This window comes from Pocillopora verrucosa, chromosome 10, assembly GCF_036669915.1.
Source record: "Pocillopora verrucosa isolate sample1 chromosome 10, ASM3666991v2, whole genome shotgun sequence".
Lineage (NCBI taxonomy): Eukaryota > Metazoa > Cnidaria > Anthozoa > Scleractinia > Pocilloporidae > Pocillopora > Pocillopora verrucosa.
The window spans coordinates 8,072,636-8,090,007 of record NC_089321.1 but is presented as its reverse complement, the minus strand read 5'-3'; the positions used below and the strand labels follow the sequence as shown (position 1 = coordinate 8,090,007).

At 37.5% G+C, this 17,372-nt stretch overlaps 3 protein-coding genes across 5 annotated transcripts in view; 2 read left to right on the top strand and 1 right to left on the bottom strand.

The window, feature by feature from the left end:
* Positions 1-8,506, top strand: part of LOC136283650 (pneumococcal serine-rich repeat protein-like) — a 33,352-nt gene extending 24,846 nt beyond the window's left edge. Inside the window, exons 3-16 of the mRNA XM_066172839.1 lie at positions 202-314; positions 1,516-1,632; positions 1,791-1,913; positions 2,282-2,403; positions 2,514-2,581; positions 3,018-3,181; positions 3,364-3,489; positions 3,685-3,819; positions 4,843-4,974; positions 5,320-5,389; positions 5,892-5,965; positions 6,099-6,192; positions 6,375-6,687; positions 7,844-8,506. Of these exons, the coding sequence (XP_066028936.1) occupies positions 202-314; positions 1,516-1,632; positions 1,791-1,913; positions 2,282-2,403; positions 2,514-2,581; positions 3,018-3,181; positions 3,364-3,489; positions 3,685-3,819; positions 4,843-4,974; positions 5,320-5,389; positions 5,892-5,965; positions 6,099-6,192; positions 6,375-6,687; positions 7,844-7,921 (1,729 nt within the window). The 3' untranslated portion in view covers positions 7,922-8,506. The remainder of the gene's footprint in view (positions 1-201; positions 315-1,515; positions 1,633-1,790; positions 1,914-2,281; positions 2,404-2,513; positions 2,582-3,017; positions 3,182-3,363; positions 3,490-3,684; positions 3,820-4,842; positions 4,975-5,319; positions 5,390-5,891; positions 5,966-6,098; positions 6,193-6,374; positions 6,688-7,843) is intronic.
* A 515-nt stretch (positions 8,507-9,021) lies between these two features.
* On the bottom strand, positions 9,022-13,414 carry LOC131791723 (cuticle collagen 14-like). Of its 2 annotated transcripts, none has more exons than XM_059109101.2 (4): positions 13,281-13,414; positions 12,688-12,761; positions 10,298-10,363; positions 9,022-9,691 (listed from the first exon to the last, which is right to left on the bottom strand). In XM_059109101.2, exons 2-4 carry the CDS (start codon positions 12,746-12,748, stop codon positions 9,213-9,215), a joined length of 606 nt encoding a protein of 201 aa, XP_058965084.1. In that variant the 5' UTR covers positions 12,749-12,761; positions 13,281-13,414; the 3' UTR covers positions 9,022-9,212. The 2 variants fall into 2 exon arrangements, with proteins under 2 accessions (XP_058965084.1, XP_058965086.1); XM_059109103.2 differs by lacking the exon at positions 13,281-13,414 and adding an exon at positions 12,892-13,029.
* A 303-nt stretch (positions 13,415-13,717) lies between these two features.
* On the top strand, positions 13,718-16,586 carry LOC131791744 (cuticle collagen 34). Of its 2 annotated transcripts, none has more exons than XM_059109125.2 (3): positions 13,718-14,004; positions 15,493-15,555; positions 15,965-16,586. In XM_059109125.2, exons 2-3 carry the CDS (start codon positions 15,495-15,497, stop codon positions 16,402-16,404), a joined length of 501 nt encoding a protein of 166 aa, XP_058965108.1. In that variant the 5' UTR covers positions 13,718-14,004; positions 15,493-15,494; the 3' UTR covers positions 16,405-16,586. The 2 variants fall into 2 exon arrangements, with proteins under 2 accessions (XP_058965108.1, XP_058965107.1); XM_059109124.2 differs by having other exon boundaries at positions 13,726-14,004; positions 15,962-16,586.
* Positions 16,587-17,372: the final 786 nt, after the last annotated feature.

Sequence of the window (17,372 nt, the reverse complement as noted above, 5' to 3'; positions counted from 1 at the left end):
TTTTTCTTTAATAGTGGCTTGAATGTTGGTATCACACTAATGGTTTGGGTTGGTATGAAGAATGCGCTTTGAATCCTTGACGTAGAGGTTTTGCGTATCGTATTAGATATGGAGTGTCTCTTTTTTTGTGTTGTTGTTGTGGTATGTGTTTTTTATTTATTTTTTATTTGTTTATTAACCTGAAATCACTTGATATTTCAGTATTGGTGCCCTGACAGTTTCTAAACGGGCCTCTCTAGAGTTTACGAGAAGCATATCCCTAGGAATATTTCCTTCAAGTATTCAGACGGTTTTAATAACGTCCTCGCTTACTGGTAAGAGTTTATATTTGTATTTGTTTTTTTTTGAGGAATGCAGTTGTTGAATATATTAATTAACCCTACTTTTTGAGAAGTTTTTGGTGTGTAGGTTTTTTTTACTTGAAATGGCAAGTAATACGTTTTAAGTGTAAAATGGGATAAGCGTGTCGCAATATGTTTTATTTAACCATGGATTTTGAAAACTCGCGACACATCATAGTTTTTATCATATGATCCGTATGACTCCGGACGCACAAGTCCACGGGAAACCATAGTGAAAGCTGACGTGTTGAGGGCCGGACGGGTTGTGATGAGCTGGTCCGGGTAAGCCGTCCAGCTCTGCACTCACACGAATTTGTTGCAAAAGCCATAAAAGAAAAAAAGAAAATTTGAGAAAAGGCAGGTTTTTTATTAATTGTGGGTTTCTCGTTCTGACTTGAAAAAACATGGGGAAAAGATTTTCAGTTAATCTTTTTTGTGGTTATCGGGTTTGCGCTGTCTATCGGTCCAGTTTAGGTTGAAAGAAAATTCCTAAAATTTTTTATACCTATCGATGATGTGATAAAATGCTTATTGACCGAGTTTGGTCAGACAAGAAAATATTTAGGTTTTATTGCGTGCTTGGTCCTTACGTCGTGACCTCGAGCCAAATATTTTCCCGGTCGGCCTTCTCAGTCAGTCTTGAGGTACATAGTATTATATGTGGTTGATATATAGTGGTAATTGATCTGAGTGGAGAGCAGTTTGGGTTGCAATCATACGCGTGATTTCACAAGTATGATTTCAGACCAAAATTGCGCGACACGAGGTTCAATTACCACTTTATTACATCCATTTCGAAATCGCGCAAATACAGGACTTGGTAAGTTCAAATATTTTATTGATGCAGTAGTGAGCCGGGATGAAATTGAATTCATCCATTTTTTGGGGGAAAAGAAGAGTTTTGGAAGCAAAAGTTGCAAAATTTGTCATATGATACTCTTTGTCTTTCATTCTCCTGCAATTAGATTGGTTGCTCAAGCAAGTCTTGAAATTGGATTGGTTGTTTTGTTCTTAGTGTGGCGTGCTCTTTGGTTGGGAAAAAGATGCGATTTAAAGCAAAAAAATGGTGCAATCCGTGAATAAATCGCACCGATTATAGCCAATCAGATTACAGGGACCACCAGTGATTTCAAGATGGGTGTAATAATATCTGTAATTTGGTTTATCTTTTTAGATGTTAATGAATGCCTAAACAATCCATGTGACCAGAATGCTCTATGTACAAACACTAAGGGATCTTTCTCTTGTTCATGCAAAGAGGGATTTACAGGGAATGGAACATATTGTCGAGGTAATTTTTGTTCAGCTTTCCATCGGTTCTCTTTTCAGGTTTGCTTTATTTTATAGACAGAAGAATCTTATTTTTATCACAATGTTTGGTGCTGTCCTTAGAAATGAACCTATCAGGGTGAATATTAGATGAAAAATGAATACGCATTTTTCTCTTAGAAATAAACGAATGCGATCTCTCACCGTGTCGGCAAGATCAGGTTTGTGACGACTTCGTTGGATACTATGAGTGTAGATGCCCACCGGGACTAATCCAGCTAGAAAACAGTGGCATCTGCGAACGTAAGTACCAAAATAGTAAATAACATTTTAAAAGTAGAGGAGAAAGGTCCAAGCCACTGTCGGCTGATGATTTTGTAGAAATTAAAATCGAGAGGAAATTTGTTGAAGGTAGCCGATGAGGTATACTAAATTATCTTTAAGAATTTTTCTTCATAGTAATTTAGAGAAATCTTACACTAGGGCTCCAATGCCTGTCTGTCGTCAATTAAGGAAGGGCTACAAGGCTTGTGTCGTTGAAGTTATTCGGTTGATAGGCTATGGTCATCATAAATAGTACTGTTGAAGTTGTTTGTTTGTGAAAATAAAGGAATCTTATATTTTCATGGGATACTTATAAGATGCCAAGTTGAATCTCTTTTTTTACATAGCTACTGAGACTTTTGAAGCAACGATGAAAATAACTGGTGGCGACTTCTCAACATATACCCCGGCTTTGGACAATAAGACCTCTCCTAAATATAAGGAGCTGAAATACGAAATAATATCTGCGGTAAGAACTTGTATCGAGTTCAATGGTCACTGTTCAATTGTGGCTTTGACCTTAGTTAACTGTACCGCTGAAGTTTCTACATCAATGCTTTCAATTACCTTGACATACAGGTGAACAAGACTTACAGGAACTCGGAACTTGCATCAGTTTACAAGGGATGTGAAGTTCTTAGATTTAGGTAGGAAAGAAGGGTCGTAAGTTAGAGTGAAATTTAGGTGGCAAATAGCCTTACGTTTTTATGGAAGATGCAATAGTTCAATGAAAAACTACGAAAAACATGCCTGTTTTAATAGAGTGAAAAAAGATGATTGTTTCTTGAGCGTTGAAAGACGTTAAATATCTTGAGAAAAAACCTCATTTGTCATTTAAAGATTGAAGTTTCCCGATGTTCTCTTGCGTTCTTATCATGTCCAGTTTAGATTTTCCTTTTCAGTCAAAAAAATATTCTCCTTCTATCAAATAAGCATGTAAATACATCGATGGCAGTGTATATCATTAACATTCCACGAAAAAGAGTATGACTATCATGGAAAATATTCAACTCACTGGTAGATTTTTATCGTTTGAATGAAGATTAAGTTTTTGCATTTGACTCCTTCGAACTTCTTCTTCAGAAATGGTAGCGTGGTGGCTGACTATCTGATCCACTTTGAACCAACCAAAAATGACACTGTTCTTCCTACAGCAAGAAGGATTTTAACAGAAGGCGTCAACAACACGCGGAATACTTCGACCTTTAGGGCGTTCAGAGTGGATATAGAGACTCTTTTTGTAGAGGGTGAGCTAAGAATAAAAACTCGAGTCAACCATTTCATTCTAATGTATACGTCAGAGTCAGTGCAGAGTTGATTGACATCTGTAGTGTAGTGTTGCTTGTTACTGTCAATTATATAACCACATTTCAGTGACTGCCCGTGAACGCCAATCTTTCCACACTGAGTTAGTTATTTTTTATTTTAGATTATAACGAATGTCTAGATGAGAAAACAAATGATTGTGACCAAAATGCTATCTGCAAAAACACAGTGGGATCATTTGAGTGCTTTTGTAAAGTGGGCTATGCTGGAAATGGCAAAACGTGTCAAGGTAAGGAAGACAAAAGGAAGACAAACAGATAGAAAAACAGGCAGACAACAGAGAAACTGACAGACAGACAGAAAGACAGACAGGCAGACAAACAGGCAGGTAGACAGACAGACACACGGAAAGACAGACCGGCAGAAAGACAGACAGACAGACAGACAAACAAACAGAGATTTACATGTATTTATTCTTACTTAGATATTGATGAATGTACAAATACATCGCTACATAACTGCAACTTCAATAGTCCTGGAGTCACGTGTCTTAACACATTTGGATCATACCAGTGCACTTGCAAAGAGGGATACTCCGGCGATGGTGTTACGTGTAACGGTATGTCGTTGTCAAGGAACAATAGTTTTATTTTATATCTAGTTTTTTTGCTAATGAAAGAAGATTGTAACATAAGTTTCAACTATGTACTTGATGCTATGTTGCCTTTGGTAGGAAAATAGGTAGAAAGGTGCTTACACCTGTTAAGTTAAGCAACCTTCAAAACACACTTCAACCTGTACTAAGTCATCCCAGCACAGGGCGATCCAATTATTTCAGTAGACAGAAATGCAAGCCCTAATCGGGCCAATCTCCTTTTTGATAACTTTTTAATTCAGGGCGTGAAATTAATTTTTTTCTAATAGCCACTTGGCTCCTAAATTCTTCAAATTGGTAGCCAATTCAAAAAAAGTTGGTCGCCATTTTCAAAGACAAACAAAACCTTTTTTACGCTGTCATCGTTCCAGAAATTAAGTTAGGGAAAAGATCTTTAACTTGCCACAAAGTGGACACTAGGATGGATGATATGCAACGTTTAAGCTCACCTAAATCCAAGATGGCGTCTAGTTATCGATCGAGATGCATGTGCTACGTTTTGGAAACAAACTTAACGAGGAAGTTTGCCGCGGATTTGTCTTTGCAAATCTTAATAATTCACTATATCTCTAGGTAAGGTTATGAGGAAACATTCTGGTCGCCAATTTGGCGACTAATTTTCAGGATTTGGTCGCCAAAGTGAAAAATTTAGTCGCATTGGCGCCTGTATTAGGCACAATTTCACGCCCAGTTAAATTGTCTGTATATGTATGTCTTTACAAACCTATTTTGACTGGTTAGTGAAATGAAAAATTTGAGTTTCATGATACTCGATAACAGTTTCAAATTCCTTTTTTTCACCTTCAAAAACCTTTTTCTGGTAGTTGATTAGATTGGTAATTATTTTATTCAACCAATAATTCCTCTGATTCATCATTTCTTGAGTTAAATTTGGATATTAAGGACATGCCCACGCATCTATGAGGGATGTAAATTTTTCAGATACAACAATTTCACTCATAATGGTTTCATTTTTTGTAATTTTAGTGATCAATACCTGTACGTCGGGAACCCACAACTGTCATCCGAATGCCACGTGCTACTCGTTAACAGGCTCTGCGTTTAGATGCATCTGTAACGAAGAAATGAATTACTTTGGAAATGGAACATATTGCTTTGGTAAATACTTTGTATATCATGGAGTTGTAAGTTACAGTAATATTGATCTTTTTTCCCATTGAGTACCTTGCTACGTTTTAAATGAAGTAGAAACCTTGAAGCTTTACTTTACAAAAGGACCCAAACACAATTTGGAGAGATGATAACTAAAAATCGTTTTTTTCTTGAGTAAATTTTCTGGAAATTACGTTTAACTAAGTTTGAGTCAATGAGGTTCTTCCACATCACACATTTTTAAAATCGTGCAATAAATTATTATTATACTCTGGTTGTTAGCTGTATTGACCTTCAAACTTAGCCTCGCTGAGATCTTAGTGAGGATTACTTTCTCGTCTTTCCTTACAGCGGGATGTCCTACTAATCACTGTGAAAATGGAGGAACGTGTATTATTTCGACAGTGGGAAACATTTGCAGGTAGGATGGCACTAGTTGAGCAGGGCATAACCTTTAGAAAAACTGCAGTCACCAAGATATGCGTTTTTGGATCAATTACTCGCCTCATTTCAAATCAAGTTTAAGAACATATCATTTTGAATGGATATTGAAGTTGGACTGCAATACATGTAACTTTAATAAGTAATACAAGATCTGTTTCCTTTTCTACTCCGTGAGAATGTAACCATAAATTCCTATGATTCTGCTTTTTTTACAAATTTTAAGGTCACAAAGTAACCAAAAATGGCTTTGAATTTACGTTAAAAAGGTCTGTGATTGGTCTAGAAACTCCACGTCGCACTTTTGAGGCACGAAATGAAATATCATATTCAATTGAGACTCTTTCGCAAGCTGTTCACTGAAAGTAGTGATTCCTTTTAACTCTATTTCTGAACAATTCGTAATACTATCTTAATGAAAGTGATACGATTTTGCCAGAGTAACGTTTTTTTAGCTTGTAAATCTATTTCTTTTAACTCAGATGTCCACGAGGTTTCTATGGCGACCGATGTGAATTAGGAGCAGAGCTGACCAGTTCTCCTCCCGTAGGCTCAGGTAGAATTTTGTGTTCCATCGATAGAATATGATTTAAAGTCTGCTGTTATTTCCAGAAGTCACAAGGTCTCATGGAAAACCTTTGTTTTTATGAGTGCCATGAGTTGATTCTATGCATCACTCTTTCTTTCAGTCAATATGTGGTTATTAGTGATTGTCCTTGCCTCATTTTGTGGGATCTTGTTGTTCGTTTTACTGATCGTCATGATTTGCTGCTGCCGAAGGAGGTGAGAAGTTGTTTATTTGTTTATTTGAGAACATTTTTTTAGATCTTGTGGAACCAGTCTCGTTAATTTCCCGTTACAGCAAGAAGGTAACGCCTCCCTCCCTAAGGAAAAAAAAAAAAAAAAAAGGTGTCAGTTTGCGGTTCTAGTTGATGTTAATATGATTACCCGTCTATTTTTCATAGGCGACGTGATGATGATCTACCGGGAGGTACTCCTGTAAGAGTTAAAAAATATCGCCCCACTCGGAAATCTGGAGCCGATTTTTTTGAAACAATCGACGAAGACTTCACCATTCCAGGCAGACGATTAAGGGCAACTCCACCATCTGCGTCTTTCCGTGAGGTCGCCAACGGACTGGGAGCTGCTAATCGCGCTATGGAACAGCTTTCGAGAGTGGGTCAACAGCATTCCCAGGCTGTGCAGGCCAGAGGATCCATCCAAAACTTGGAACCTTCGTATGATGATCTCGTTTTTGATGAATTTCTTGAAAATGTGGTTAGTATGAGGAAAAAAAGTTACCTTGAGAGTATATGCGCTAATAGATTTTGATACTGGACACTCCGTGAAACATACCCTGCTAGAGCAGTTTTTCCCGTAAGCGAAGTAAAGGTTTCTTGTTAAAACAATGAAAAAGACTTAACTAACAGTAAAGAGAGGAAAAGATGAAAAAGGTTAATCCTGAACTTCTTACAAAAGGTGGGTATAAAAAGTTGATTGTAATTCAAAGTTTTGACCTTTAAGAGAGCTTTAAATGTTTTTGTATATATGTGCATCATGTGCTACTCTTGGAAACTTTTTAAATTAAGAATTCTTGGAAAAGGATGTTATAATATAGAGTAAAGCCAACCTTATAAAAGCAATACCAGCTGTTGATGTCATTGTCGTTTGAAAAACTTAAGATATAAACTTCCCTTAACTTCTTCTTCCTCTTACTCCACTAATTCAGAAGTCTTTTGAAGATCTCAGCGGTTCGACTGAGAGCTAACAATTACGTGTCAAGTAAGTAACGTTAATAAAACTTTAAATACGATCACGATCACGATCACGATCACGGCTGTTATCAACAAACGTTTCATATTTTAAACCCATTATAATATAAAAAATTACAGCAATTAATTTAATTGTAAAATTAAAAAAAGAACATTGTACAATTTTCCCTACATTTTTAAATCTAACATGCTCTGTTCGACTAAGCTAAGATTATTAACTCTACCTAAAATTCCAAGTCTTCACTCTCCCCATGTCGAGTACTCTCCAAGTATCCTGTGACAGATAGCTGCCTAGTTTCTGGACCTCTTTATTTCAATGCGTATATCCGTTTTGGTTCTGTTACGGAATGAAAGCGAGGTTCGCTTCGGTATGGTTGACCAATTAAAGGTTTAGAAAAAAGAGCAGGTTCTTCGTCCGAGGCTAATATGAGAATTTCCTAACTGGTCGAGTAATAAACTCGATATTTCCTTCGCAGAGGTGTAGGGTAAACCTGATACTCTGTACTGTTGTGTCATATTTATTAAACACGTCGTATAACGTATAGTATCTCATACATTTAGTGACTCTTCTTCTCTTGAGGATGGGATAGGGTTGACTGTAGATAGTAGGCGCTTATCTATTTATTCATTCCATTTACACTGTGGTTTGTCTTTTTTTTAAGGGTCCTTGGAATGGCCTTTCAAGTGGTTCTGAAGGCGCAGCGAACAATAACATTTATGTCAGGGATTGGGCGTTATAGAATGAAATATCATAACATTGTTATGTGTAAAAGAGGATAAACTATGATCAGAGTTTTAACCTTTGAGTGAAAAGAATTCGCACTTTAGAAGTTTTTTTCCAAGTTAATTCTGTTGTGAACAATCGCCATAAGAATACTTAGTTCCAGTTCGAACGAGTATAACACTTCATCTCTCCTGGAGAGAGATTTATTGCGCTTTTCAATTTTAGATTTTTCTGCATCTAGAAATATATTTGTTTTAACTGTTATTATACAAATCTTATAAAAGATTTATTATGTTACTGTGTAAAAAAGCACATCTTAGAGTCGACAAGTAATATATAGCTATTTTTGTAACGTCAAATGAACGTGTGTAGACATGTATCAAGCCTTTCTATGAATTAGAGTCCATTGTGTCACCAGTTTCGAGTTGTAAGTTTTCCAATATTTTCTAGTGTAAAAAGAGTTTGAAAGACTATCATGCCTCGTGACAAGAATAGTTGAGAATGCTTTTGGATGACTCTGGGAATTATAAAAGTATCGAAATTTTGTGAATCAATGCTCTCAGCAAATAGTATTTTTGTAATTTTGTCATTTAGCTGTGAATAGCGATTTGCGTAGAAAATGCGATGCAATTTTGACAATTAAAAGCTTCTTTGTTGTACTTTTGTATATTCGTATTTCAATGTATTTCAATAAGGTTGAAATATGTTCAGTCACATCAAGTGTAGTCACGTTAGTCCGCAATTATGATGAAATTTGGGATCAATGTCGATCTCTGACCAACTGCACACCGACCCCTCCCCTAGCCCTACATTAACCCCAACTTGTTATCAGCTGACTGTTACCGCGTGAGGAGATCGAGGGGTAGGTACACAGTGGCTTCGATATTGACATTGGTCCGAAATTTTTTAATTTAAAATAAAGTATTTCATAAATGATCGTCGAACCAAATGTCAAGGAATTTCCGACGTTTAAACATCCCACTTACATTAACTTGTTAATCATCCTCAGGGGGTTCCTTCTCGACACTGTTGGTTAGATTCTCCAATTTTCTAGATGGCTCAACTCTTCAAGATCAAATCTAGTAACTGACAAAACAAGTAGCTAAAATAAATCTTTATTTTTCTACGGCGAGTTTTGATAAACTAGTTGTCATGTACAAAAGCGTTCACTTGCATTGCCTTTCCTCAGTATGCACTCAGTGCCCACTGTCCCCAAACCCACGGTGAAAATGTTTCTTTACATATTTGGTTTAGTAGTGCACTTGTAAGTGTTCCAGTATTGCTCGTCTTCATCTTTCCCGTCAATTTTAAGATTTTTTTACTTTGCCCCTACAACATGCTGGTGCACACGAAGGTGCACAGAATGGCATGGGCATAGGAGGAGGGGGTGGTGGGGGAAGCATAATTGGTGGAGGTGGGGCTGTGCAGCACTGCTGTGGACAGATTCTCATGCAGTAATGGATGCAGATGGGTGGACATTGTAGTGGCGGCGGTGCGGGCAGACCGGGGCATCCAGGTGAACCAGGAGGTCCCATCGGTCCCATTGGTCCCATGCATCCGGGAAGACCAGGAAATCCTCGACATCCGGGAAGTCCGGGTGGTCCCATGCATCCAGGTTGTCCAGGGGGTCCTGGCATGGGGCAAGGTACGGGGCACGGGGGTGGTGGTGGAGGTGGTGGTGGTGGCGGCGGCGGCGGAGGGGCACAACACGATGGGTTGCATGTAGGAGCACATAAAGCCGGACATCCGTAACCACACGGATTAGCATTACGCTTCTCTACTGTCTCTGTTGATAATCGAAAATTAAAAGAGAACAGCTTTCAGTCAGTAAGAAACCATACAATTTTATCTCCCACTTACAATTGAATATCGATCTAAGAATTTATTTCTTACTGCGGATCAAGACTATTCAAATGTGTCAAAATTTCGATTTTGGACGATACCAAATCAATAACTTTGCCGTGCATGCAAAGCCATAACAAGCAGGTCATAAACATATGCTTCTTTGGTTATCGCAAAAATTATTTGTCTGCTTCAAGAATGACTTTTTATGTAGCCTCTGTTTGTCCAAACAAATCGTCAGGAGATGGAAACAGAGGCATTAGGACTTCGTTACGACATTTTTGAGCAATCAGGTTGCCGAATTTTTAGCAGACAGCTTTTGATTGTCTCGGTCTTTCATTGGAACCTCAAAATGAGGACAGTGTCGTTACCTCCAAATAATTTATATACATTGGAACGGACGATGTTTCTTTCATGCCTTCGGCTTACAAGTATAAGTGCATCCTTGCTAGTCATACTGTAGAAGAAAGTGCTTATATCGATTTTTTTATGACCACAGACAGCCAGAAAAGAGACAGAAAAGTATTTTGATAACCTTTTTTATGCTTACCTGGCTCGTCTTCCACTTCTTTTGTTATTTTGACAATCTTTCCATGATGCAAGTAAGCTTCTGTAACTGTGAAATTAAGGTTAAAAGCATATTTAAGTACGCCAACAGGAATTTATAATTTTTGCCATATAAATTACGGTGGCAGCTTTCTCAAAAGGTAGAAAATGTTTTCATGGCAGGAGCAGATCATTTTAAAACAGACAGTGACAGTGTCAGTAAGACTGTGCTTCAGTATGATTCCATGAAGAAAGATTCTATGGTGTAAGCCCTCAGTACACGGAGAAATATTTTAGCTGATTAGAAAGGACACTGACTTTAACGCAACTGTCTTTTTGTTTCACAATGTATTCAAACAACGCCATTGGAACAGAAACTATTTCTCTTGCGTTTAGGTAGTAACCTCCATGTTATAAGGGATTGATAGTCTTTTGAAGAAGGTGAAAAGGCAGCTGGATCAAATATGTATTCCAAGAAAACCTTGCATGCTTTCTCTTTATCAAAGATAGTCTGGGTAGTTTTCAACCACAGTGACCTCACTCGCTCGGAACAATGGAACAGTTTAGGCTAGGTTACTTAGGATCGCTGGAGAGCGTGGTGAACAACACAGCGGTCAAATTGCACATGCGCACAGTGATGGATGATTTGCTCTTGCAAACATGGAAAATCAAAGTAAGACGTAGTTTTTTGCAGTTTCTAAAGTTAGAAGTTTCCAAGGCCGAGACGCATACACATTGGTGTTCTGGACTTTACCCACCAAGTGTTAGTTTACACTCGTACTTTTTCTACACTTTGCATTGCGGCGTGATGAAGTCGTCCGTAAACTTGGGCGTGCTGGCTGTAATTATTCTTTGTTGTGTTCATGATGGAGTTGCCGGTAAATACCGAGGGAAATGTGTCAAAAAAGGAAGAACCAGAGCCACACAAGATATTTGTGACGATCACAGGTCTATGTTTATAACGAACAGTAGATTGTGCAGCCGGAGTAGAAGAAAGGTTTCATCATTTTCCTTTATCGCCGAAACAAAGCGTCCGCGTTAAAAACAGTTGGGATATCACACAGCAAAATAAAGCCAAGATTTAATCTCAAAAATCCTTATCTCATTTGTTTTATGCATGGGAATAGTTGGGATTTAATCTTCTTTTCCTTACTTTACACTGGACACGCGTTCGGAATCTCTCTTATTGTCTTCAAACTCTCGTGCATGCGCAGTGTTTGACCGCTGTGTTGTGGCGAACAGTTCAAAGCTTGTAAGCTCGTTATCATTTGTGAAATCTTGCTGGTAATTAACAAATAGATTTGTTGGCAAATACATCAAAAATGTTCTAGTGATATTGGACTTTTCTTTCCCTTCAGAGTCTGTTTCAATAATTTTCTATGCTCGATGCTCTGAGTAGATCTATGTGAGTTTCCTCAGGGTTTTCGTCGTTTACTTTCATTTAGTAGGGCAGGCGTTGAATAATCATTTGGGTCAAATCATTGAAAGACAGACCTCTTACTACGAAGTAGTAATCCTTAATAATCCTTCTCGACTCGTCCATGTTGCTTTAAAATACTCTGTATTTGCAAACTATAATCCGAGAAGTAAAAAAATTCTAAATCCACGATGACAGTTTTTGCTAAACAAGCGAAGATAATAATCTCATTTTTCCGCCCCTGTTTATTATTTTGTTTTTATTGACCCTTACATTTAGAAAATCGTAAAAATATATTTGAAATTGTTACTATGTATGTAATGTAAAATTCTGAAATGAAATTTCAGGAGGTAGTTTAGGGCAATTTTCCATTTGTTCAATGCATGCAATGTCTTTCTGCTATCTTTTTTGAGGTTGGTTTCAGTCCTACGCTTATTTTTCTTAGCTGTCGTACCAGTATTTAGCACAAGCAAAACACCTGTTTGTTTCGATTTTATTGTTACAAAGAAGCTGTATTCATTTTTTATCACCTCAGGTTTTAAATAACTTTACCTATCACGATCCCCTGAAAAGTATTCGGCGAATACATAGAAATTTAACATGTAGAGGTAATTCTAAGGCACACTGAGGGTTTATCAAAGGAAAATATTTAGTCAAATAACTGGAACCTTTTGTTCCTGTTCAGGTACGAGAAAATATATGCTAACTTAACGAGCTTATTCTATTTTCCGATCTATCTAAACCAGTGGATTATTTTTGCTTATATCTTTGATGTCGACAAGACGCTTCACTGTTTTACGGCGAAAAAAACCAATAATCAACACAGAAAATCTTAAGTCATATTTATATTGTTCCAACATACCAGTTTTAAAACATCAAATGACAATGTATACCATGATACCATTGTAGCCTTTCCAGTTGGGAACACAAATAGAAATGTATACATTTATCAGACTAAGATAAACAGAATAACTAACCTTTTCTTGCTTCCAGCGAAGCAATAAAGAAGAATAAGCAGGCAAGTGTAAATCTTAACATGACCAGTTGTGAACTGAAGAGGAATGTAAAAACAGACTGTGAAACGATCCCTGAAAAACTCTATTGCACATCACTAATTACCGTATAAAATTTTATTTGCTGTTATTTTAAATTTATCTTCATCTAGCTAAAATTAGGCTTACCTCCTTCAAAAATGTTTGTAATCAGCAAGAACGATCGTATCTAATGCTCCTTGCCTTTAAATCTTATTTTAGTTTTATTTTTTCTTTCCATTTTTTTTGGAGAAAGAGGTCAACTTGACACTATTTCAAGATCATTTAAAGATCAGTAGCTTCCATATCCTAACAGGTTTCGAAAATTTTTCCGATGCAAACTGACACTTCTACATTGTTAGAGGGAAGGTTATTGCCAGTGAGGTTAAAGAAGGTCACCTGTAAAACCCAACTGAGCGAAAAAAACTCCCCCTTTATTCAAATTTACGAACAAAAAAAAACGTTAAGTACACCGTTTACCTCTTGTGCGTAGCTGGCGACTTAATCCCAACATAAGAGAACCCTTTTGATGATCTTACCTCTTTATGTTTTTGGAGTCTTGAAAAGAGTTATGGACGAAAGGTCAAGTCCTGTTATGCCCCTGAAATGACAGTAGCAGAGTCCTGCATTATCAGATATTTATTGGAGGCGGACAGCGTACAAACATGACCTGCGCAGGGGAGGTGGGCTTGTCAAAGAGATTACGTCATGTAACTCAAACCCACGGATTCTTTTTGTGATTGGCTCCTTCAGTGAGCCCATGAAACAAAAAAGAAAAGATGCTCAGAGAATAAGGAAACTGTATCTTGATTGACATGAAATTATAACCAGATTTTGGATAAATTTTCTAGTGATTAAAGAAACGCTCAAATGAAGCGCAGTTTCTTGAATGGAAGCCCAGGGAATCAATTATTAACCCACATTGCCATAGAAGCAAATGGCAAAAGAGGATTTACTGACATATGCTCTTTCGCATTTCGTCAACGGGCTAGATCAAATATTTTGTCTCCTACTGTCAAGTCAAGCAAATTATTGACAAAAACCCACATTTCATAACATGTGGGATGTCTGAGTTGAGTAATAACTGTCAAACAGCGACCAACCAAGCGTGATATTTACCGAGCAGCTGGATTAAGTAATTCCTTGTAAAACATAATGCATCATTTATAAAAGGACAAAAATAGGAACAAAAGCAGACTGTGAAAGACTCAGATCTAAAACGATTTTTTTCCGTGAGAAGATAGAGAATATCCGAGATTACAGGTGAGGAGATGATGCATCCTAGTTTATAGATTTACCTTTAAAAATCTGTATTCAGAGGAGTGTAAAGACAATCTACAACTACCTGTCGAATGGCGTCAGCCAAACGTGTGTATTTTAGCCCTCATATCTATAAACAAAGCTTTTAGCTTTTAGCTTTTAAGTTTTTGTTTAGTCTCGGCGCTAATTGATTAGTAACAGCGTCATAACGTGGCTGATCTCTGTTTCCGAAGCCCGAAACTAAATACAACTCTTAATGAATTTCTGTCAATTCTTAAAAGTCAATTTTAAAAAGCAAAAGTTTTAGCCTTGTATGACGAAATGTGCACTTAAGTGTGATTATAGTTTAGAGAAAAGTCAAAGGAAACCCATAGAATTCTATTTTATGGCTTTTCGTGAAAAGTGTGGGCAAGTTCTCAAAGCCAAGCTTGATTAGAAAATAATAGCAAACTCGAGTTAATGAACTGAAGAAAGAGAAATTGAAATGTGTAATCGTAGAGTGTCCTCGAAGGCCTTTGGAGAGGATAATAAGGCCCAAAGATTTGCCACAAAGATGTGATTTCGTTTTCCGTGATAACCAAAAATTATCTAGGACTGTATATTGAAAGAGCCATTTTCCTCACCAATTCAAAACAATCGTTTAAACATCAGTTCTGAGAATTTTCAAATGTTCTTCTAGAACATCCCTTCCTTGTTTCGCCATCATTGACTGCATGAATTTAAACCTCTACGCAATCAGTAGAATCGTATGTTAATATTTCCCAGTTTATTTTCACAGCTTACATAAAGGAAAGGGTTTTGTATTATTTTTACGAGAAAAACGAATAATAAGCTGAATTTGTAATTAGTCTCGCTAATTTCAAGCTGTTCACAGGTGTTAATTTAGTTATTGATTCACGAAAGGCAAATCTGTTTTCTATAGAAAGAACACCAGCAATACATTTATATATCTTTGTTGTGAAAAATGTGCTAAGAAATACGAAAATGAACTTTGATTTATTCATACAAGAATACTTTTAAGTTCTAAACAAATAATAAGCAGATGAAATGTTTTGTTAATTTTATTCATAATGATAAACAAACTGGCATACTCTTTTTTTCAGAGCGTTCTCTCTCGAACTTGTGCACTTCACCTGTAACAGCATTTCCGCAAAATGAGACTCAAAAAAACGCGCACACCAATTGTTTATTATTTTTTTTCAATCCACGTGTATCCCGAATTCTTCTACACTACAATAAGCTTTTTTAATTCTGTAGCAACGAATACTATGATACTGTTCTCACGCATGAGATATCCGAACTTGTTATTTTTTTTCCTTGTTCATACCTAGAACAACGATTTGAACCACTTGTGCATAATTTTTTTTCTAACTCCGGGAATCCCTTGACGTTTAATCTCAAAGGTATTTACGGTTTAGTGCCATTTTATGCATGAACTGTGTATTCTTATTTGCACGATGAATAACAAAGCTTTTATCATTTCTTTTACAGATATGGGTCTAAGAATTTTAATTGCATCTTGCCTTGTGGCATTAGTATGTGGAAAATCATTCGGTAAGAGATATTTCGTTGCTTTTCTAAGGATATCAATATTTGTAACTGTACTTAAAGGAATCCGAAACATGAGGATACTTTTTACGGTGATTTTGTGTCACAACGTCATAGTTTTTGTCTCAAAATATTCCAATCGTGTTTCTGTTTCTTACCCGTGGAAAGGAACAAAAAAATCGCTTTGTTTATGATAAAAAAAATTAAACGTCCTACCTGTTGACACCACCTTTAAGATGAAAACGTTTGCTTACACGATGCTTACGTCCTGTCCCTTCGCAATGACTAATTATCCTAAAGCAAACTAATGCTATATATTGTCTTTATTAATTTATGAACGATTAGAAGTTGACCCTAGCATTGCTCCGTTTAGTCTGTTTAAATCACAGTATTAATCGTATTTTCTGTACAGAAGATAAAGAAAAGCGAGAGGCCAGCCCCTGTGGTTATGGATGTCCATCCATGTGTGCTCCAGCCTGTGAACCAACGTGTTGTGCCCCACCCCCACCCCCTCCACCACCACCATGTCCCGTCCCCGTTCCTGTGCCGTGCCCACAACCAGGACCCCCAGGACAACCAGGGTGCATGGGACCACCTGGACTTCCCGGATGTCGTGGATTCCCCGGTAGTCCAGGATGTATGGGACCAATGGGACCAATGGGACCTCCCGGAGCACCCGGATGCCCCGGTCTACCCGCTCCACCCCCACCGCCTTGTCCCCCCATCTGTATCCATCATTGTATGAAGATTTGCCCTCAGCCATGCTGCACTCCACCACCTGTGTACATTCCTCCCCCTCCACCACCACCTATGCCAGTTTGTGCCCCGGCTTGCGCTCCTGCTTGCTGTAAATAGAGCGTTTGAAATCTGGAGAAGAGAGTTTTAGATCGATGACGTGCCCTGTGGGCAGAATAGCAGACCAGTGGTTTGGATTTTTGATTTCATGTTTTCAGCCCTGACTTCCTGAGGAACAAAAACTTGTATTGAAATTATTTCTGTTTGATACATTGAAAAAAATAATAAATATCAGTTTCCAATATCGTGTGGCCTTCAACTGAGCTTGTAAATGAGAGCCGATGGCAAGAATGGTAGCTTGCATCACATCATTAAAGCGTGATACGGTAGCTCTCGACAATCAAAAGGAAGGAGCCTAAATATTGATGAAACTAGCGGCAGTGAACAAATTGTAATCCGTTTTTGTGAGACTCAAACCCTAAGGGCTTATTATTTAAACAAAGTTTAGCTGTTATTTAACAAATCCTCAATTTGGCTGAACCTTTACTCTGAACGTTACTTTGTGAACAGTGTCAGTAGGGCCGAAAGCTAACAGTGGAAGGACTTTTATTTAATTAAATAAATCTTCTTATCGAGAAATCCTGAAGCCCACTGATTGGAATAAACCTTGGTTTGGTTTAGATAAATAACCGACCAAAATTGTCATGCAGAGTAGAAATGTTTCCTGTTGCAGTGAGAGCTTAGCGGGGAGAAAATTGAAGAAAGAGGACTATTTACTGTTTATATTATTCTACAAAAAGGCTATCTTTCGTGCAGAACATAGGCACTGGTGTTCCAGTCCAAGCACTTTTCACCTGCCCAATGCGGGAAGGGTTTCCATTCCCAGCAATTGCAAAACTTGATACTTTTTATTTAATTCGAGAAAAGAAAAAAATATCCGAAGACGATTTCCCAGCGCCCGCCTATGGTTAAGACGAAACAATCATTAGAATCATGAGCTCTCTTCCTCTGTTGTTCAGAATGCACTGGCATATAATTGGTTTTACTTTTGTCATTATTTTGAAAAAAAAAGAGAGTGATAAAAGTTA